Below are 22431 nucleotides of genomic sequence, written 5' to 3'. Positions count from 1 at the left end.
AATTGCCAGAGATGGCCTCCTTAGCCCACACCATCTAGATTTGGAACCTCTGTGTCTCCATTTCTTCCACCTGTGTCCTCACTCCTGAGACATACACGCCTCTGCCTCCCACCCAGTGACACTTGGCCTTGACTGGTACTTGGTATCTCCTTTTGTTCTTACCTTCTGAGCTTTAAGGCTAATCTTCAGCACACCAGTTACTTAGCTGTCCATGTCTCTGATTAAAAGTGACTGGTGCCTACTGTGTGCCAGGCACTAATTGTGGCCATCTCAGCTTATTGGCTTCCAAAGGGTAGAGACCCCACTGGGGGAATCCCTCCTGATTGGCATCCAGCTCTGGGGCCAGGTGGTCATGGACCTGGTTCCAAAAATGAGTTCGGGAGATGTGGGTTTCAGAAACAACACAGAGATCTTTAAAAATAACACATCTCTATTTTATTAAAAACGTACATTTTGGAGACTTAAGGGGGAAAGGAGCGTTTCTCAAAGTTCTAGGGCTACTTAGCAATACCCAGGATGTTTGTTTAAAAACACCAGCTGGAAACCTGCATTTGAAACAAGTTCCCATGTGATTTTTAGTCACCCTGAAGTTTGAGAATCACTGACTAAGGGAGGGAGTGGGGACTGAGATTGTCTCGATCCTTCTGGCTTTTTAGGGCTCCAGGAAAGGACTCATTTGACTTTTTACAGACAAGCTTGGCTGACTCATCTGGGGCTTCCTGGTGTTCCTTTCCTTTAGCCGTCAAGACACTGAAAGAGTTAAGTCAATCATGGATTGGAGAGCAGCTGAGACAATGCCCACCCAGCCCACCCAAGAGCTTCCCTAGTCACCTCTGGGAGGCAGTCCAGAGCTGTGCCCAGACTTGATCCGGACACGGAACCGCTTAACATAACATTTCTGCCCCATCCCACGGGCTCTGCTTCTCTTCTTGTGATCTGCCTTTTGTCTCACATCACAGAATACTTCCTCTTCCCGCCCCTCACTCTTCCCTGCTCCTTCCTCTCCATCTGTGTTCCTTCCTCTCCACTCCCATCTACTCTCCTTCCCAGAAACCAAGTTATAAGCCCTCTCCTCTGTCTGCAGCAGGTTGGAGGTCTGTGCTCGCTGCATCTCGACCACACATGTGAAACACTGTGTACTTTAGCTGTGCAGGAATAGGCCCTGAGCAATGGAGGGCAGGGTGCGTAGTCAGGGTTAAGATTCTTCTCCAACTGCAGGCTGTATTTGGTATGTGCAGGCACACAGCTATCTTACCTGTCAGACGGAGAGCCCAGGGGAGATGTTTATAAGACAAAACAGAGAAAGCTCTTGGAGAAGGGGGTCTGCTGATTTTTGAGGGACACGACCTTTCTAGTTCCCAAACCATAGAGGGAAGATGAATAGCCTTTCCTCACATTCTGAGAGGACATCCCAGGGGCTGTAGATAAAGCCAAGCTGTCCATTTCAGGCAGGAGCATGGGGCAGGTGGTGTGCAATTGGTCCTAGTTATGAAACTAGATGGTGCTGTGACCTGGGTCAGGGGAGCTGATAGAATTGCAAAGAAGTGAGTGACCTGAGACCACACAGCTACTGGATGTGAGTATTCTTGGTGAGCCAGGGACAGGCAACCAAAGAGAAAAAAGCACACTCTAGGAGTGGAAGCAGAATGTGTCTATGCAAGGAGCCCTCACAAAGAAAGTAGCATGCCTACCCCACCCCCACCTCAGGCAGCAGTAGCTTGAGCAGCAGAGAATTTTCATTAGAGTAGCAGATCCCATACCACAATTAACGAGGTCCCAAGACAACACCAGGAGCCCCCTCACTGAACCATCCAGGACCAGACTGACATGCAGGTAGGTGGTGCCAACCTGGGATGCAGATCAAGAAGAAAGAAGAAGCAGGGCCTTGCCTCTATACCTGATAGTAGGATACATTGAATAAACTTGCATGGAGTTTTAAAAGGGGGAAGAAAATTGTATTCACTTAAATTCCCCTGGAAAGGAGAAGCTGTCTTTGCTGGGAACAATATTTTGATAAGTGCTTAAGCCTGAAGCTGAGATCCCAGTGGAGGCCTGCGTGTGGGTGGAACAGCTCTGCATGAGATAGGAAGGAGTCTTTGAGTTTTGCATGTTATGCCAGAGAGAGGGAAGAAAGGAGGCTGTTTGGTGCTGTTCACTGTGATTCCCTTTCCCCAACAGCCCCCACTAAATCTTCAAAAAGTTACCATCATGAAATGCTCAGGGCCTAAGTGGAGTACGTATTTTTGATATTTATGTATACGTATTTATGCATGTGGGAGAACATAGGGGTTGGGGCCTCAGATTAAAGCAGGTGCCAGGCAAAGCCCAGGCCCTGGCAGGGAGGCAGAGGAGGAGCTTGAGGAGAAGAGACTGTTGGGGGGGTGGGGCTCGGGCAAGTTTAGCCAAATCTTAGCGGGGCAGGGCCCCGTTGACCCCTGGGTTCCCGAGTTCTGCCATAGTATTGTTTTGGTGACTCTCAATTAGTTGCTTTATCCAACTCAACTAACAACATACACATATGCAGGTACACAGACACACACCTACCTCTCAGCAATTCTCCAGGAACTGGAAACCAGGTATCTATGTACTAGCTGGAACCCTCAGGCCCACTTCAGAGCAGAAGCAGAGCCAAGGACCAGCCTTCTTGGACATTACCATGTCACCCTGTCTTCCCTAAATCCCTGTCTGGAGGACAGAGCAGCAGCAGCATCTTACAGCCTTGCTTCTGGTTAGATCTAGACTGGCAGGCATTAGTGCCCTCTATCTGTCAAAGATCTGTAATTGGGGCAGAGCCTGCGCTGCAGAGATAGCTGGGATTGATTCTAAAAATCTCAAAAGGCTCCTTCAAAGACACTTGAGTCTTCAACGGTGACGTCTCCAAGTCCGGAGGGGCAAAGGAGAATTGAACCTTCCTAATTAGAAAAGCCTCTTGTTGGCCCACTGAGTCCTGCCTCTTCCCCTTAGCTGCTCTTCCCGGGAACAATTCTCGAAGGCAGGAAGGAAATGAGAATGCCAAAGCCAGGGCCAGGCCCGAGTCTCAAGCTCATCATGAGATTCTTGGCTTCCTTCATCATTCCATTCCCGCACCTGGCTCTCCATGAGAACAACCCCCAGGCCTTGGGCAGAATTTACCTCCTGAGCCAACTCATGTGCAGCTCAGGCAACAGTGGGAAGTGAACACCTGCACAGCAATCTTCTGACACACTACGCAAAGTCCTCTGAGAGGACTGGAATGGTGGCATGGGGACCCAAGCGGGTGGCTGATGCAGGTCAGCATCTCCCTGGCTGAGGTGCTACAATAAGTGAGGTTGTTATGAATGTTTGAAAAGAGATCTCTTGGGCAGCTGGACAGTGATAGTATGTATACTGGCCTCTGCCCTCAGTGGGAAGGTCTCCCCGAATCCAGATTAACCATCCAGGCTTGCTCCTTACCCCTTGAGGGACCTTAAGCTTTTTTGGAAGGATGAATGCACATCCAAGGCCAACAGCCGGGGAATATCTGGGTACCCTCCTAGCTGGTCCCAGAGCAGGCTGGAGGGAGTCTTCTTTTCTATCGGGTGACTGGAGGAGGCCACATCAGTCTTCCAGACGGCCTCCATCTGGTTCTCCTGATGGCTGGGGCATGGAGATTGAAAGTGTAGAAAGAGACAAAGCGTTAGGTACACAGAGGGAGGGAGACTGAGAAGTAACCAGCTCTCCAAGGCCATAAGGCCCAAGACCTCAGATCTTTTTTTCTTTCCCTCTTGAAGAGTTGTCACCACCATCCTGTCATCTATCTTCCTCTTATCTCTAAGCCTCACCGCCCTGGAGCTCCTCTGGCTGAGGAGCTGCTGGAAGGGTGTTGGGATAGCCTCTCTTCTTCTAGGCACATGCTCCTGGGCTGCCCTGCACAGGGCCATACTTGGTGAGGTTGGGGGTCTTCTTGACCGCCCAGAGGTTCAAGGTATCTCTTTCTGAGCCTGGAGGTCACATGGTGGGAAGGATCAGGCTTGTTTATAGGGGCAGACCAATAACAGGTGCTAGACCAACAATGCGCAGGGCAGAAATGGTTGTAAGCTCTCAGCTGTGGGTCCTCAGAGTCTTTCAGTTGCAGTTTGACACCTGCTTGGCTGGGCTGGCTTCTGAAGCCCACGTCATCTCACACATACATACACACACCCTCATCTGGGCCAATGGCCAGAGCTGAGCAGGGCGGCTGAGAAGACAGACCTCTTGCAACTCGTGAGGTGAGCTTTGCCTGTCTGTGCTTTCACCAAGCTGCCAATCTCCCCAGTCTGAACACCCCAGCCTGTTCCGTCTCTCCCACCCATCCAGTGGGTCGCCCACCAGCTTCCTTGCACCTACCGGGCCATGCGCAGGGGCACACATTCCCAGTGCTTGGATGGGAAGTGCTCTGGGGACTGCTTGCAGGAGGGATTACAGGAGTGCGTGTGCTGGAGATAGGACGGGGGTGGTTTGCTTTTCCTTGACTTTGGGTTGGTGACCACAGGAGTGTGCAGATGAACATTCCACTCCAGCTGGAGCTAGAGGAACCAGCAGAGAGGCATCAGGGAGACAGGAATTTATCCCCCCTCTAGAGCATGTCCTGACTCAGGGCTGAGAAGAGAAGGTAAGCCCCAGGGAATCCCTCCCATCAGAGACTCCTGGGGTCCCCAAGTCAAATTTCCTAAAAATTCCTTGAATTATTACTTGCTACATTAGTTCCTGTTTTCTCCTTTGTTTTAGAGAAGCTGGACAATGAGCAAAACAGTAAGGAAAAAACAAAAGGAAGCCAAAGCAGCTGGAACTCGAGAGGGCACTCAGCGTTCATGACATGAGGCCAGGTTGTGCCTAGAATGATCTGGGCATCTTTTTATCTAGCTGCTGCCCTGGCTCTGTGTAAGGGGCTGCGGGAACCCTCCTAGTTACCAGAGAACTTCATATAGTCCCTTTCCCTCTCAATCTCAAAACGAATTTAGCAAGTCAAGATACCTACGGGAGATGACCAGAACTAAGAGAAAGTGATAGGAAACGGAGTTTGGGGGATGGCCTCAAGGCCAAGGCTCCTCCAACTGCCCAACGTCAGCACCTACACCGTGTGCCTCAGTGCACAGCTTCCCCCAGACTTGGGGTGGGGTGGGTTGCCCTCCTGGCCCAATCCTAGGGGGATTCCCTGGGGAGTCTTAGCCAATGCTGTGATTTTCCAATCCCCACCCTCCCCCACCCCCCGAACTGCCAGCTAGCCCCCTTCTGTGGACCATGTCGGTATTTGCTACTTCTCTGACCCCTGTTAGCAGGGGAACCTGAAGCTGACCCTCAGAGAATAAAAACAGGTCAAACCCATGGATCAGGCCTCAGAGTGACTTTATACTGTCAATGGCAACACCAAAACCTAGAAAGCATTGAGCAGAGCTGTCAAAATTGAGATGGAAAATGAATTCTAACCTAGACTTCTGTATCCGGGCAAACTGTTGGCTCAGAGTGAGGGTAGGAAGTAAAGACATTTTCAGACCACCTGGGTCTCAGTGACTTTATCTGTCAGGAACCTGGGACCAGAAGTGTCCGGAGGAGACCTGGCATCTGGAAAGCAAGGGAGCCACCCCCAGAGAGAAGCAAAGTGAGAACCCAGTGTGTGGGTGAAAAGGACAGCTGTGACCAAGCAGGGAAAGCAACCAGAACCCACAGGGGCAGGACAGAGGGACCCATGCAGGAGGGAGATCTTGAGCATGAAGCTGGGACTGCAGGGTCCAGCTGCCTCCCCTCTCCAGAAGAGTCTTTCTTGTACAGCTTTTTTTGAGGGTCTCTCTCTCCCTCTCTCTCTCCCCATACATGGAAATTGGAAAGCTGCCCTTCCTCACACTCAGGCACCTCCAGCCCTGCCTCCTCCTGGCTCAGAGGCTTTCACCTGGCCTCTCGGTTCCCTTCTGCTGCCCCCTTTACACCCCACAGCCTAACAGGCTCACTTCCTGGCCCCCTCCCTGCTGGTCACGCTGACCCCTGACAGGAGAGGCCCACCTTGGGGAACATGGTCACCATGCTGCTCAGGCACTCTCGGCGCTTCTCCTCCACTTCCTTCTGCTTGTCTGTCCAGGCCTGCAGCCAGAAGTTCTGCAGATTGTCGATGTTTTCGAGGAAGACATAGAGGTTCTGGGCCTTGTAGGTAGTCCCTGTTTCTCGGATGACTTGTATGTGGTTGATCACTTCCTGTCTGGGAAATGAAGGAAGTGATTTCATGGGTGAAAGGGCCTCCTGCTCCCTAAATCCATTAGCCAGGTAGGACCCTATGTTTGTAATGCCCGATAGCAAGGAGAGAAACTGAGGTTGGTGAGAGCTGAGGAAAGTAGGAGGTAGAGAAGTGCAAGGTGGTGGCTGATGAGGAGCCTTGGGGCCTGGCTGGAAACAGGAAGAGAGGGTAAGGCAAGCAGGGGAGTGCATTAGGTGCCTTATGGATGGGGTGATAGGAAGAAGTAAGGAAGGGGGCTCAGAGGTAAAGGCCACTGCGGGAAGAGCAGAGTGTGTATGTAAGCGCCCGACCTCCCACACCTTCAGGGTTGCCCAAGGCCCCAGGGTCAGACGCTCCTTGCCAGTCCCTTCCCTCAGGAGACCTTGTCCTCATCCGGGTATCTTCTCCATCCCCATTTGCCCTATACTTCTCCCCTCCATTTGGGTTTTGGCTCTGCCCGCACCAGTGGGTGCACATGCCAGGAGTACCTACCGGAGGTGCTGGAAGCGCCTGTAGAGGATGTACCTATGGCACAGGCACTGCAGCCGGAGCATGCTCAGCTCCATGGTGGTGGTGGTGAGCTCCAGCGCCTTGCTGCGCAGGTAGTGGGGCAGCCCCAGCTCAGCCTCCTCACTCAGGAGCTGCAGGTTCTTCCTCTGGGCTTCCACGTCCATGCGGTATACTTTCCCCTTAAGAGTTACTGGGGATACGTGCAAAGGAGGCCGGGACACCTTTTGGATAGATGTCCCCGAGACAGGGAAGGAGGCTAATTTCTTGGGTTTGGTAGGAACCTGGCAGGCCCGTGGTTTCTGGGCAGACTTGGCGGAACTCAGGTTCCTCTGGTTTCTGGGGGCCGGCTGCTGGGCCCTGGGGGACAAGTGTGGCCTCCCGCCTGGGTGAGCAGACTGGGCCCGGCTTGGGGGAGGCGCCAGGGATGCCTTCTCCAAGTCCCTCCAGTGCCTGGTGGTCATGAAGAGCACCCTGTCCACGTGCTCCCCTGGCTGCCCCGTCTCTCTCCGTGGGCCCCCTTGCTCTTTCTCCTGCTGGCCCAACCTCTGCTGCTGCTCTCTCAGTGCCTCTTCCACCTCCCACTGATGCAGCTTCTCCTGGTGCTCCTGCTCCAGCAGGGCCCATTTCTTCTGCCGCTGTAGCCACATCTCCTGCTCCTCCAGCCACTGCTGCCTCTGCCTCTCCCAGCTGAGTTCCTCTTCCCTGCGCTCCACCTTGCTCTCCAAGCCCACCTTCTCAGAGCTCTCTGGGGACAGCTGCATCCTTGAATGAGACTTCATTTGGAGGCCTTCCTTCTCCTGGGATGCTTTCTGGAAGTCTGTCTGGTCTTTGACTTGGTGGCCTGGGCTCTCTGCCACGGGTCTTTCCCATTTCTTAGGAAACCTGTGATCCACGGAGGATGGCAACATGGACTGGAGATGCTCAGTGTCCTTGCTGCTGTACACATCTGCAATCCTAGACTGCATGGTCATGATGGAAAGTGGCTGAGACGCTGAAGGCCTAGGATCACTGTCCCAGGCTGTGGCCATGGAACCTGGGGGCAGGGACAAAAACAACTCCTCCTTCTTGGATTCCTTTTGGGTCTCCTCCGTGATGCTTTCTTTCTTTGGGAGGGTCTCTTTCTCAGGGGGCCCCCGGGAGTCAACAAAGATTGCAGCCACTTCTTCTGCCTGGTTTCTAGCAGACTGTGCCTTCTTCAGCTGGAACTCTAAGGAGTGCTTGATCAGGAGAAGGTCATGGTATTTCCCCCCTAGAATCTCTACCTGCTTTAGTAGGGCATCCCTCTTGGTCTGGAGAACTTGGAGGGAATTCTGAAAATAGAGCCGCTGGCTGCTCAGTTCCTGGGTCATCTCTATTTTCAGGTTCCTATATTTGGTCTCTAGGTTACTGTGTTCCTTGTGCTGGAGGGTCAAGGCCTTGTTGAGGTTCTCCACCACGGCAGACATGTACCTGATGGCTCTGACCTCCCCCTGGTTGAACATGGTGGAGTCCAGGAGCTCCTGCAGCATGGACTTCACCTCAGAGACCTTCATGCAGGTAGTGTGCTTGTCCTGGAGCATCTGCTCTGGGCTCAGTGGCTGAGGGTAGGATGTAGATTTGGGGGGGCTTTGTTCCCACCAGTTCTGCCAGAAGGTGTGTTTGGATACTAGGAGAGAACAGAGGCAGCAAACTCCCATGGGTGCCAAGGATTATACTGATACTTCACACCCTGCGTGGCCAAATTCCCCATTCAACCCTCTTAGGCCTTTGGCAAGAATAAGGAGCTGAGGCAATACGTGAGGCTGGGGGAGATGCTGTCAGGAGAGGTCTCTGCCAGGCTCAGAGCTTGCCCAGAGCTTACCTGCCAGGGTCTTCAGCTCCGAAGCACCCACAGGGCCCATCGGGCCTGAAACCATTCAAGTCAGTTCAATTCAACTCAATGGACTTCTGATCCTATATATTTCCCTAAAGTAAAGTAACTTTTCTAAATCATGCTACTTCCCAGCCTCAGTATCCATGTTTGGCTCTTTTTGGCCAACTACTCAAACTCTGGAAGCCTATCTGGCACTTAGATTCCAGACCACCTGAGAAGCTGTTTCCCTTGCCTGTTACCAGAGAGAATTTATCACAGGGTTCTGCAACTGTTCCTGTGTTGGTTTTTTTTTAATGACTAATTTTTTTTTCCAAATGGGGGGTCATGAACTCCTTTGATACTTTAATGAAAGCAGGGGACCTTCTCCCCAGGAAAATGCACATAAACACAGACTGTGTACTCTGTTCAAACCTTTTATAAACCTCAGCTATTCAGGGCTGGGTCATGATCATAGGGGTACCCCCTCGATCTACCATATGTAGGGCTGCTAGTGTGATTATTTTGGAGCATCCATTCATTTGCCCATTCAACAAACATCACTGACAGAAAAAAACCACCGGCTAACTTTGGATGAGAGGCTAAAGGGTATATGGAAATTAAATGGCATTGAAGTCAAGCTAGGATTTAGCTCATGTTGTCAGACCATATGGCCTAGCGGTTCAGAGCTTGAATTCTGGAATCAGATAACTTGGGTTTGAATCCCATCCTTACAACTTGCTTTAGGCAAGTTTCCATCTTGGTGCCTCTGTTTCTGAAAAATGGGGATAACCACAGCATCTACTCAGAGGACTTCACTAGATCATGCATGTCTAGTGGCAAGCACAGTACCAGGTACCCAGTAAGTGCTCAATAACTGATCCCTAGGAAGGAACGAATAAGACACAGCCTTTGCCTGTCAGGAGTTTACAATCTAGTAGGGAAATGAGTATACAAATAACTATATTTCAAGACATAATGTGGTAAGGATTGTAGGAGAGACTGTCTCCTCCCTCCCCCAACTATCCATCTTGCTTGATAAGGAACCTGGCCATGAGAATCAATGGCAAAATACTAATGTGACCTACTGTTTATTAAGTCCTGAGCACGTTTTAAGCTTGGTGCCAGATGCCTCATACCCAGTGGAACCCTGCAAATGGGCAGTGGGCTCCTCGTTTTGTATATGAAGAGAGTGAGGTTCAGAAAGATGAAATAACTTGCTCAAAGTCACTAAGCCAGAAATTGGCACACAGGATTCAAAATCAAATCTGTCAGACGGTGAAGCTTATGCTCTGGCGTAAGATTAAAAGCCAGACAACCTCTAAGTGTGGGGTCTGGTTTTGCCATAGCTTCTTATTTTTTTGTGGTCCTTTCTCTTCTCTGAGCTTTCGTGTTCTCATCTACAAAATGTAGGAGTTCATAATCTCAGGTCCCTACCAGTGCTGATAGGAGTAAAATTTCAAGGTTGAGACATACTGTTGACTGACCATTTCTGGAGCAGCCACAATTGAGAAGGTTCTGGAAGGGCCTCTGGCTGAGTCTTGGAAAGGAAAGTCTTTGGGTTCTAGCTACAAACTCCATCCAGCCTTCCTGGCCTTCTACCCTTGATTCCCAGGACTTCCATGAGGCTACAGCTCCAGGAAGCACCAGCAAGGATCTGTCTCCACATTATTCCTTCCTCCAGCCCAGAGGGACAGCACAGAACTACTCAGTGCTCAGGCCCGGGTTCAACATCCCAGCCTCTCACTACTGCCTCTCCATCTCATATAAGGCTTTGGTATGGAGGAGAGTCAGAAAGACCCCCATAGACCCCAGTATGTGATTGTGACTTCTTCCTCTGAGATGGCATCCACCCACCCAGCCCTCCTCCCAGGTGCTCTTGGAACCTACTTTGTGTCCTTTTCTTTTGTCCTTCAATGAGAGTAGAGCAAAGGGAAATGAGAGACTCGATGCCTCCTTTGGTGGCAATGAGGGAGAGAGGTAACACCTTTTCCATCACATTGATCCATTCATCCAGAGCTTCCTCTTCCTCCTTACCCTTCCTGTTCCTGAGCTCATAGGTCAGACTGTCACCTGGAGAAGGAGTGGGAGGTATAGGCTGAGTGCAATCTGTCCTCTAGGGAGACCCAAGGAGTTGGGCTTTGAGGTTGGACTGGATTCACCTCTGACTAGCTGTGTGATGTTAGGGAAGTTACTTATTTCTCCGAGTCTCAGCATATGTGCCTGTAAGAGGGTTGGGTAGGCATTTAAATGAGATAATACATGTGAAATGATTAACATGAGGCCTGATGTGAAGAAAATATGCAATAGACATTAAACAGTATTGTTGTTTAGCTATAAGGCCAAGGATGTGTCTGCCTTGCTATTGCTCTATCCCCATTGCCTAATTCAGTATCTGTACAATTGAATTAACTGGAGTGAACAACCCTGCTTAGTTTATGGGGGCAGCTGAAGGACCACAGAACTGAGAACTCCTTGGGGGCAGGGCAGTATGAAGGAAGTGGGGCACATTCCTTTATACCATCTTATTCCAACAGCAGCATCTGCCCAACTTCAGAGCAGAGTAAGGTCTCATGAAGGTATAACTCTGATCTTAATGGGGATCGCACCTGGCTCCAAGGCTGAAGTATGGTTGGTCCACACTCAAGTGGCTACACCAATTGTTTACAGCTGGCTTCAATGCTGTTGCCCCAGTGCCCACGCAGTAAGGATCATTAAGTACTTTGAATATCACCTGTGGGTTCCTCTATGCCATACTTGGCGTATTCCACCAAAAAAACCTATTAGAACTAATAAATTCAGTAAAGTTGCAGGATACAAAATCAACATACAAAAATAAGCTGCATTTCAGGGCACCTGGGTGACTCAGTCAGTTAAGCATTTGACTCTTGATTTCAATTCAGGTCATTATCTCAGTGTATTGGGATTGAGTCCCACATCAGGCTGCACACTGGGTGTGGAGCCTGCTTGGGATTCCCTCTCTCTGACCCTTTCCCCCATTGCATGCATGTGTGCGCACTCTCTCTCTCAAAAATAAAGAAAAATAAAGTTCTCTTTACAAATCAGTTGCATTTCTATATACTAATGATAAACCCTCTGAAAAAGAAAGAAAATAATCCCACTTACAACAGCATCAAAAACAATAATATACTTAGAAATAAATTTAACCAGGGAGGTGAAGGATCTCTACACTGGAAACTGTAAGCCGTTGTTGGAAGAAATTGAAGAAGACACATATAAATGGAAAGATACTCCATGTTCATGAATTGGAAGACAATGCTATTTAAAATGTCCATATTGCCACCTCAGAGCCATCTATAGATTCAATGAAATCTCTATCAAAATCCCAATGGTGGGATCCCTGGGTGGCGCAGCAGTTTAGCGCCTGCCTTTGGCCCAGGGCGTGATCCTGGAGACCCGGGATCGAATCCCACATCGGGCTCCCGGTGCATGGAGCCTGCTTCTCCCTCTGCCTGTGTCTCTGTCTCTCTCTCTCTCTGTGACTATCATAAATAAATAAATAAAAATTAAAAAAAAAAAAACAAAATCCCAATGGTATTTTTCACAGAAACAGAAAAAACAATCCTAAAATTCATATAGAACCACAAAAGGCCCCAAATAGCCAGAGCACTCTTGAGAAAAAGAACAAAGCTGAAGGCATCATACTACCTGATTTTCAAACCATATTACGAAGTTATAGTAATCAAAACAATATGGGATTGGCATAAAAATAGATATAAAGACAAATGGAATAGAATCAAGGACCCAGAAATAAACCCATGCATTTATGGGCAACTAATATTTGACAAGTGAGCTAAGAATACAAAGTGGGTAAAGGATGGCTCTTCAATGAGTGATGTTGGTAAACCTGCATATTCATATGCAAAGGAATGAAATTGAACTCCCATCTTATACCATTCACAAAAAATTAACTTGAAATGGATTAAAGACCTAAAACCCTAAAACTCCTAGAAGAACATAGGGAAAAAGCTTCTTGGGACACCTGGGTGGCTCAGTGATTGAGCATCTGCCTTTGGCTCTGGTCATGGTTCTGGAGTTCTGGGATCAAGTCCTGCATTGGGCTCCTTGCAGGGAGCCTGCTTCTCCCTCTGCCTGTGTCTCTGCCCCTCTCTCTCTGTCTCTCATGAATAGATAAATAAAATCTTAAAAAAAAAAAAAAAAGGATGCACTTTTATTTTTAATTTTCTCATTTGTAATATCAAGGATATAGAGCCAGATTATATCTATTATTCCATTCAACCCTATGATTAAACACATACATGAAAGAAATAAAGGATCTGAATAGACTTTTTTTGAATAGACATTTTTCTAAAAAAGACATACAAATGGCCAACAGGTACATGAAAAGGTGTTCAACATCACTCATCATCAGGGAAGCACAAATTAAAACCACAGTGAGATATTTTCTTATACCTGATAGAATGGCTATTTTGAAAAAAGACGAGATAACAAGTGTTGGTCAGGACGTGGAGAAAAGGGGACCCTTGTGCACTGCTGGTGGGAATATAAATTGGTACAACCATTTTGGAAAACAGTATGGAGATTTTTCTAAAAATTAAAAATACAATCACTATATGAGCCCACAATCCCACTTCTGGGTATATATCCAAAGGGAATGGAGTCACTACCTCCAAGAGATATCTGTATGCCAATGTTCACTGAAGCATTGTTCACAAGAGATGAGACATACAACCAAGCTAAGTGTCAGTAGATGGATGAATGGTTAAAGAAAATGTGGTATATACAATGAAATATTTAATTTTTTTAAAAAAATTTATTTATTCATGACAGACACACAAAGAGAGAGAGAGAGAGAGAGAGGCAGAGACACAGGCAGAGACACAGGCAGAGGGAGAAGCAGGCTCCATGCAGGGAGCCCGACGTGGGACTCGATCCTGGGTCTTCAAGATCACACCCTGGGCTGTAGGCGGCGCTAAACCACTGCACCACTGGGGCTGCCCTAAAATACTTATTTTTTTTAGTTTATTTACTTATCTCTACTCCCAAGTGGAGCTTGAACTCATGATGCCGAGGTCAAGAGTCACATGCTCTTCCAAATGAGCCAGCTAGGTGTCCCCTCTATACAATGAAATATTATTCAGTCAAAACAAAGAAGGAAGTCCTGTCATTTGTCATAACATGGGTGGACCCTGAGGGTATTATGCCAAGTGAAATAAACCAGACAGAGAAAGACAAATACCATATGATCTCACTTACATGTGGAATCTAAAAAATTGAACTCACAGAAACAGACATTAGAATGTTGGTTATCAGGGGCTGGGGGTGGGAAATGGTGAGATGTTGGCCAAAGGGTACAAAATTTCAGTTATAAAATAAAAACGTTCTGGGGATCTAATGTACGGTGTGGTGACTAAACTAACAATGCAGTGCTATATACTTGTGATATGCTAAGAGAGTAGATCTTAAATGTTCTCGCCGGAAAAAAATGGGGGTAACTTGTGAGATGATGGATGTGTCAACTAACCTTATTGTGACAAGCATTGCACAACATATACGTCTATTGAATCACTGTATTGTACACTCTAAACTTCCACAATGCTATTTGTCAATTACATCTTAAGAAATCTGGAAAAAAATAAATAGCTAGCATGAGTTTGACTTTAGTTTCAACTCTGCTAAAAAAATGAGATGTCACAATGGATCTGTGACTTAGGCTTCATCACACATGCAGCTAATGTTCATAAGCTACTGTTTTGGACAATTATATGTTTGTCCCTCTGGGGAGTAGATGTGATTGCTGTGACAAGATTGGGGGAATGTCTCAGTGGAGAGGCACTGCAGTGTGTCTTTTGCTCCCTCTACACCTGCTGCCCCACATTCCCCTCCCAGGGAGAGCTGATCTGGGGTGGGGCAAGGAGGAGATGGGAGTAAGTGTGGGACCAGTGTCCAGGAGGGGAGATGCCCACTCTCAGACACCCAGTGTCCAAACTCACCCCAGTCCCCCAGCCAGCGGAGAATTTCATACAAGTGCTTCTCTTTGGTCTTAGCATCTTTGGAGAAGGAGGCAATTTTCTCCAGCAAGATGAATCTGTTCTTGCCCTTTTGCTCTATCTGGTCAGATTTTGCCTTTTCTCTTAAATCATATCCTAATTCTTCCTGGAAGCGGTTGATGACACAGTTGACGTTGTCCAAGATGTCTGAGAGCTGGGAAGAAATATCCTATATGGGAAGCATCAGATTGTAGTGTTTAGAGGTGTGAACTCTGGAGCTAGAATACCATGTCCTGGCAGTGTGATCTCAGAGAAATCAGTTCACCTCTTGGGGCCTCAGTGTTCTGACTTGTAAATTGGGCATCATGATGGTTAGCTCTTCTTAATGTCACTTTGATGATTAAAACAGGTCAGGAAGGGAGAGGATACTAAAAATTCAGAGCATACATTTCTTCAGAATTTCAAAATTTTCTAGGGACTTCTGGACATCTCTCCTCCCAAGGATCCAGAGACAACAGACTGGAAAAATGAGGGCCTAAGAAACCCTTAGGATCAGAGGCTCCCATTAAAAAAAAAAAAAAAAAAAAAAAAAAAAAGGACTAAAGGTTAATGTGCAGGGTGATTTCAGCCTTTAGCCATTTCCCTGTAAGTTTCTAGGGCTTAGCTTGAAGGAGTCTTGACAGGCTGCCAAGAATAGACCTGAATCAGGAACTCTGGGCTCCTTCTCTTGCTCTGCTAAGACCTACCATTGTGTGTCTCAGGGGCACCCTGGGGCTTCCTTATTGTGCTGTTCCCTTCCTGTGCCCTGCCTCATGGGGGTGGTTTGATTCCAGCTCACCCTACAGAGGCCAATCTAGGAGATGGGGATTTTGGATTAATCTGTCTGCAAACCCAGCTTGCTGAGGATCCTGAGGACCCCTGAAGGGCCAGAGTTGGAATCTTGCCCCAATCTGGGATTAGTTCCCAGTCTCCATTTCAGATCCCAATAGAAGGGTGACTTTTTCATTTCAGGTGTTACCTCCTGAGCTCGTGTTAGTTGGGCAGCCTCAATCCTTGAGATGATGGCTTTCACCGATGCAGGGGTCATCAACTGTGGAGGCCTGTCTTTCTCCATTTTTGGATCACCCTGTCAGTTGCAAAGATGTCCCTGTGTCTCTGGTACCCTGGCCTGGACATGTGATGCTGGCTGCTTTGCAGTTAAGGGCCCCAGGGCAGTAACTGAGTACCCTCTGCCTGTAACTGCCAGACATCAGGTTCCAACTGACCTTTTCTCCAGTGACATCATCAGTTTGATTAGAAGAATGGCTCCTTCTAATCTCCTTCAACTATCTGCTTGGTTATCTAGCTTATTATCCATTACCTAATATATATTAAGTTGACCTATTGCTTTTTTTTTAAGTCATTAAATATTCTGCTACCAAACTAAATATTATTGGCTAAAAATAGGAAAAAGCAACTAGGCTTTTTTCTTTGTCCAAAGAGAAGTTTTTAAAAAATTAGAGCCCATTAATAACTGATGGTGATATGTTTGCATTTGCACCAGGGGTCAAGGCTCTGTCAGCACTTGGTATCAGATGCCCTGCAAGATGGCTTTTAAAAACAAATGTCTAGGGAATCCCTGAGTGGCTCAGCGGTTTAGCACCTGCCTCCCGCCCAGGGCGTGATCCTGGAATCCCGGGATCGAGTCCCACATTGGGCTCCCGGCCTGGAGCCTGCTTCTCCCTCTGCCTGTGTCTCTGCCTCTCTCTCTCTCTATCATGAATAAATAAATTTAAAAAATCTTTAAAAAAATGTCTAGGGATACCTGGGTGGCTCAGTTGATTAAGCATCTACCTTCGGCTCAGGTTATGATCCCAGGGTCCTGGGATCAGGCCCCTCGTCAGGCTTCCTGCTCAGTGGTAGGCCTGCTTCTATCTCTCCCTCTATCTCTGCTTGCCGCTCTCCCTGCTTGGCGCTCTCTCTCTCTCTCTCTCTCTCTCTCCCTCTGTCAAATAAATAAATAAAATATTTAATAATAAATAATAAAGTTAAAAACAAATGTCTAAAATGGATGTTGTTGTATGCCCAGGACCTAGAACCAAACTTGGCACTCTGCAGGCACTTAATAAAATGCTTATTGAATGAATGCATCTGTAAGAACAAAAACGTTTACTTGCAAATTGTTCTTCCATGCTACTTAAAAGTATTCCCATTTAACAGATAAAGAATTAAATATTTTAAGTTCAGTTCTTAGCAGGGTCATGGCCACTTAATAACTTGTCACCCAACACCCACTTTTCATTCATATATTCAAAGTTAGTTCTTTTATTGCCTCTTTCACCCAATGAACACCTACTGGTAACATGCCAAGCCTGGGCCTACGTGCTAGAAATAAAGAAATGAGTGAGATCTAGTTCTCTCTTTGAAGCACTCATACCCTAGTTTAGATATACCTCTCTATCTATACATTTGGCACTGGACAGTTCTTTAATCCCTTAAGATTTCAGAGCACGTTGTAGTTTATAAATAACTCATTCATCCTTAAAAACATGTATGAGCTAGCTAAGGCTCAGAGGAGTTATGAGATTTACCTAATGTTATAGAGCCAGGAAGTAGAGTCCGGACTTCACCCTGGTTTCCCAATTCCCATTCTGGGGTCCTTTCCTTTTTCCCACTTCTTCCTCCCTTTCTTCTTTCTTTTGAACCTGATCATATTGATAATTAGATTACATATAAATGACCTAAGAAAGCTAATTAAAAGATAGAGATTGTAAGGTTCAATAAAGAAAAACCCAAGACACACTTTAAATAAAAAGACACAATAGATTAAAAGTAAAAGGATGGAAAGGGATAAACCATTACAATACTAATGAAAAAGAAAGATGGGGTGACTATATTAACATCAGACTTCAGAATAAGAAATATTAGCAAAGATAAAAAGGGAGGCACATTCCATAATAATAAGTGCCAATTAATAAAAAAGATATAATCCATTGCCCCTGGGTGGCTCAGTCGGTTAAGCATATGCCTTCCACTCAGGTCATGATTTCAGGGTCCTGGGATTAAGCCCCATGTCAGGCTGCCTTTTCAGCAGGAAGCCTGCTTTTTCCCTCTCTCTCTCCCTGCCCTGTGCTTGTACTCTCTCTCTCTCAAATAAATAATAAATAAACAAAATCTTAAAAAATAAATGATATAATCCTTTATGTGCATGCACCTAATAACAGAGCTTCAAAATTTATGAAGCAAAAAAGCTTATAGAAGTGAAAGGAGAAATGGACAAATCCACAACCATAGTTAGAGATTTCAATACTTCTTTTGTAGGAATTGGTAGACGTTAAAAAATAAGTAAGGGCTTAGAGGTTTTGAAAAACACTATCAACCAACTTGATTCCATTGACATTTATAGAACACCTCATCCAACAACAACAGCAGGGCACATGTTATTTCCAAATGCATATGGAATAATAATTTGAGCCTTAAAATAAATATCAATAAATTTACAAAGATTAGAATCATATAATAGGACACCTGGGTGGCTCAGTCAGTTAAGCGACCAACTTTTGATTTCGCCTGAGATCATGAAGTCATGTTCTCACAATCTCAGGACCATGGGATAGAGCCTGGACTGGTGCTCCTTGCTCAGGAGGGAATCTGCTTCTTTCCCTCTGCTCCACCACCTGAGCATGTGGTCTCTCTCTCTCAAATAAATAAATCCTCAAAAAAAAAAAAAAAATGTTTTCTGACCATAATGGAATTAAACTGTAAATCAATAATTGAGAAATACCTAGAAAATTCCCAAATATTTGTAAATTAAACAACTTCTATATAATCCATAAATCAAAAAAGAAAGCCCAAGGAAAATTATGAAATATTGTGAACTAAGTGGAAATGAAAACATGACAAACTCTTGATTTCAGCTCAGGTCATGATCTCAGGGTCATGAGACTGGCTCTGCGATTGGTGTGTTTAAGATTCTCTCCCTCTTTCAGTGCCCCTCCCCACACCTTCTCTAAAAAGAAAAAAAAAAAAAAAAAAGAGCCACACTTACATGATCACTAGCCTAGGAAAAATGTTTGTAAAACTTTTTTTAAAAGCAGCCAACCTCCTTTTTCAAGCAAAGCCTTTTGTAGAATGAACCTAGTATCTAAAACAGATAAAATAGCTTAGTAGAATGCATTAATATTATAAGTTCAATTTCATATCTCACAAAATCATTCAATGTCAACAAGGCTGTTTTGATAAACTGCAAAATTTGATGATATGTAGGACATTTGAGTGTATACCCGACATGGGGCTCAAACTCATGACTCTGAGATCAAGAGTTGCATGTTACACTGAGCCACAGCTAGGTGCTCCTTGAGTCTATATATTTTTAAACTACTGTTTTAAAAACAGATAAAATATATTTAAAGCTTCTGGGTAAAAATGGTAGATTGAACACATGTATCTAATTTTGCTCTACTAAAAATATACTAAAACTATAGCAAAAGGATTTTTTTTTAAGCCATAAATCCACAAGGACAGGAAAATAGGAGAGGAGACAGGAGCAAAATACTTTAGGAAATTGGAAAGCATATGGATGAGTGGTTATTGACTTAGACTAGAGAAGGGTGGGTCCTAAGGCCGCAATGGGGCAACCAGATGGCAAATAGAATTGGTTGCGCCAGATGGCTGACCAGTCCAGAAGGAAGACCTAAAGATGTTAACATCAGAGGCTCCCTACAGTGTAGCTCTTGGCGGACAAGCCCTACCCATATACTTGAGCTCATAGAACACGGATGTTTCCAGTTGGCTTTTTAGTAACCCATCTTTTAATGTAAGCAAACAACCAAGGATTATAAGACCTTCAAGAAAAGAATCTAACATGAGAGAGACCAAAACAATAGAAAAAGAAATTTAGAGCAAACAGATTACAGAGAAAGAAGAAACAAAGGTACCAATAATAGCTTCGGAGATAAGATAAACCATTTCAACACTGAAAAAAAAAAAAAAGATGCTATAGAAAGGAATACTTGGAAAATAACAGTAAAGTGAGTCCAATAAAAATCCTTACTATATTGAAAAACTCAGTAGAAGAACGGGAAGAGAAGATTGAGGAACTCTCCCAGGAAACAAGGTAATAACGATGGAAAGTAGGAGAGAAAAATAAGAAATTGGTATGAGCAGTCCATCAGATCCATCATCTGGATTATAGGAGTCTCCAAAAAGAAAGAACAGAGAGAATGGAAAGGAAGAAATCACCAATGGGATGATTCAAGATTATTTCCCAGAAGTGAAGGGCCCTGAGTGCCCAGCACAACAAACAGCCCTCTCACCAAGACATATTACAGCCATCTGAGAAGACAAGAAGAGGTTCAGAGTTGGGGAATAAGTCACTTACAAAGGATAAGAAGTTAAAAGACTTCAGACTTCTCAAGACAGTGAAAGCTAGAAGGTAATGTCACAATGCCTTCATAATTCTGAAGAAATTCAATACCCAACCAATCAATCAAGTGTCAGGGTAGAATAATGACAATGTCAAACATGTAAAGTTTCAAAACAATTTACCTCTCCCTTTTTCATGAAACTTCTGGAAGATGGTCTCCAAAAAGAGGGAATAAATTAAACAACAAAAAAAGAAAGACACAGAACCTGGCAAATAAAAGATCCAACAAAAGAGAAATAAAAAACAATGCCAGGAAGATGAGGGGAAATGCCAAGTTGCCAGATGTTCAGAGCAGGTCAGAAGGCTCCAGAAGAGATCTCTTCAAGAAGATGAAGTTGAGGGGATCCCTGGGTGGCTCAGTGGTTTAGCACCTGCCTTTGGCCCAGGGCGTGATCCTGGAATCCCGGGATCGAGTCCCACATCGGGCTCCCTGCATGGAGCCTGCTTCTCCCTCTGCCTGCATCTCTGCCTCTCTCCCTGTGTGTCTCTCATGAATAAATAAACAAAATCTTAATAAAAAAAAAAAAACAGATGAAGTTGATAGAATATCTGCCGTGTCTAGATATTCTGAGGAGATTCAGGCAAATAGGGGAAGATTTTGAGGTAGATTTTGTGATACATTCATAGAAAGCTAAACAAATGAAAAAGCAACGTAAGTATTAATTCTAGGAAAAAAATCAAAAGTGCAGGAGAGGAAGAGTAATCAAAGTTTTCTACATGGCTCAACTCTGAGTAGTACATGTAGTCAGTATTATAAAAGCTGAAAAATGAGGTGACAAAAATCATTGCATTAATTTGGGCGGATGGGGGATGAGGTATCAGTGGGCAGGGTAGGAGACCTGAAGGGAAAAGAGTTAAATTAAATTCTCCAACCTAGGGGCCCCTGGGTGGCTTAGTGGTTGAAGGTCTGCTTTTGGCTCAGGTCCTGGGGTCCTGGGATCGAGTCCTTCGTCGGGCTCCCCGCAGAAAGCCTGCTTCTCCCTCTGCGTCTCTCATGAATAAAAAAATAATAAAATCTTAAAAACAAAAACCCAAAAACAATAAAACCTCTCCAACCTATCCCTCTTATTTATGGGAGCTGGGGCAAGACTACAAATGGGAAACTTACTCAAATATTTTAATGTTACAAATTAAGCTAACAAACTTAAATAAAATACCTTCTAAACTCTTTTTTAAAAAAAGATTTTATTTAGTTATTCATGAGACACACACACACACACACACACACACACAGAGCAGCAGAGACCCAGACAGAGGGAGAAGCAGGCTCCATGCAGGGAGCCCGACGCGGGACTCGATTCCGGGTCCCCGGGGTCGTGCCCTGGGCTGAAGGCAGTGTTAAACCGCTGGGCCACCTGGCCTGCCCTGTATATATTTTTTTTATTGGAGTTCGATTTGCCAACAAGTAGCAGAACACCCAGTGCTCACTTCTCTTGTTTTTATTTTTTTATTTTTATTTATTTATGACAGTCACAGAGAGAGAGAGAGAGAGAGAGGCTCCATGCAGGGAGCCCGATGTGGGACTCGATCCCAAGTCTCCAGGATCACGCCCTGGGCCCAAGGCGGAGCTAAACGCTGAGTCACACAGGCTGCCCACCTTCTAAACTCTTAACTTCATAAGGACCTGTAGAGCCTGGTTCTAAATTAGAATTTTGGAATTTCTGGAATCCTCAGAGTCTACACTAGAAGATAGGAGCCCCCAGTCCCTGGCTCTTGCCTCACCCCCTTCTCCTCTGCACTTGCCTCTGTCCTACATTGAGAGAGCCTCTCACAGGGTCCTGCGGAGACCCCAGCTTGGGCTCTTGCCTCTAGCTTCTTGCTCCAAATAACTGCCCCTTGATTATCCCTCAGGCTTAGCGATGCCCATATCATCACCAAGGTCCTTCTGGAGAATATCCTAGGAGATCCAAGGATCTTTGAGAGATCCAAGGAGGTAGGCTGGGCAGGGAGATCCAGGGTCCCAAGTATTTAGGATATGGTCTAGAAGGGAGTAGGTGGGCTTTGGATAGGCATGTCTCCTTGGATTCCTCACCCTGTGGGGAGGGATGCAACTGAAGCAGGGCCAGAGCAATGAAGGTAAACGCCAAAAGAAACAGCTTAACAGAGCTGAAAATGCCTGCCTCCAGGGAGGGAGATGATGGAGGCAGGGCGCTGCTATTTTTACGAACAAACCATATAGCATTATTTGCCTCTTTAAAATAGGTGCCTACGTATGCTAAGAAATCTCATTAAAAAAAATTAAAATGTGACTGGTAAAGGTTTATGGCACCTCTGACCACTTCTGCTATGCGCAGAGGCCTCAATAATCAAGTTTGAAAACCACAGGACTAGCCCTTCATTTGAGGCTTTCTAGGTTTTGTGAAGAAACCCACAATGAAGTTTCTCTCTACCAAAGGCCCCCAGAATGAATCCCTCTTCCTTCCTGCCCATTTGTCCCCTTTCATCGAGGAGTTCTGCTTCCTGTGGGTCGTTTCCCTGTTTCTCCCAGGAGATCCTGAGCCCCTCGCAAGCAGGG

At 45.9% G+C, this 22431-nt stretch overlaps 1 protein-coding gene across 5 annotated transcripts; it reads right to left on the bottom strand.

Moving 5' to 3' along the window:
• Positions 1 to 412: 412 nt before the first annotated feature.
• FAM186B (family with sequence similarity 186 member B) lies at positions 413 to 15778 on the bottom strand. Of its 5 annotated transcripts, XM_077870157.1 has the most exons (9): positions 15531 to 15777; positions 14516 to 14741; positions 10431 to 10613; positions 6695 to 8357; positions 5995 to 6187; positions 4345 to 4523; positions 3433 to 3615; positions 1761 to 1848; positions 624 to 750 (listed from the first exon to the last, which is right to left on the bottom strand). In XM_077870157.1, the coding sequence occupies exons 1-8, from the start codon at positions 15624 to 15626 to the stop codon at positions 1800 to 1802; spliced, it is 2772 nt and encodes a 923-aa protein (XP_077726283.1). In that variant the 5' UTR covers positions 15627 to 15777; the 3' UTR covers positions 624 to 750; positions 1761 to 1799. The 5 variants fall into 5 exon arrangements, with proteins under 5 accessions (XP_077726282.1, XP_077726284.1, XP_077726285.1 ...); XM_077870156.1 differs by lacking the exon at positions 1761 to 1848 and having other exon boundaries at positions 413 to 750; positions 15531 to 15776; XM_077870158.1 differs by lacking the exons at positions 1761 to 1848; positions 10431 to 10613 and having other exon boundaries at positions 413 to 750.
• Positions 15779 to 22431: the final 6653 nt, after the last annotated feature.

The sequence above is a fragment of the Canis aureus genome, chromosome 25 (assembly GCF_053574225.1).
Source record: "Canis aureus isolate CA01 chromosome 25, VMU_Caureus_v.1.0, whole genome shotgun sequence".
Classification (NCBI taxonomy): domain Eukaryota; kingdom Metazoa; phylum Chordata; class Mammalia; order Carnivora; family Canidae; genus Canis; species Canis aureus.
Note: the sequence above shows the minus strand (reverse complement) of the source record. Positions and strands in the feature narration are given on the sequence as shown.

Coding starts and splice junctions, on each gene's coding strand:
- FAM186B (XM_077870156.1), bottom strand. CDS start 15,626: ATGGAGAAAGACAGGCCTCCACAGTTGATGACCCCTGCATCGGTGAAA. Junction 14,742..15,530: donor AACTAACACGAGCTCAGGAG/GTAACACCTGAA, acceptor CTTCCCATATAG/GATATTTCTTCCCAGCTCTC. Junction 10,614..14,515: donor CCGCTGGCTGGGGGACTGGG/GTGAGTTTGGAC, acceptor CTCCTTCTCCAG/GTGACAGTCTGACCTATGAG.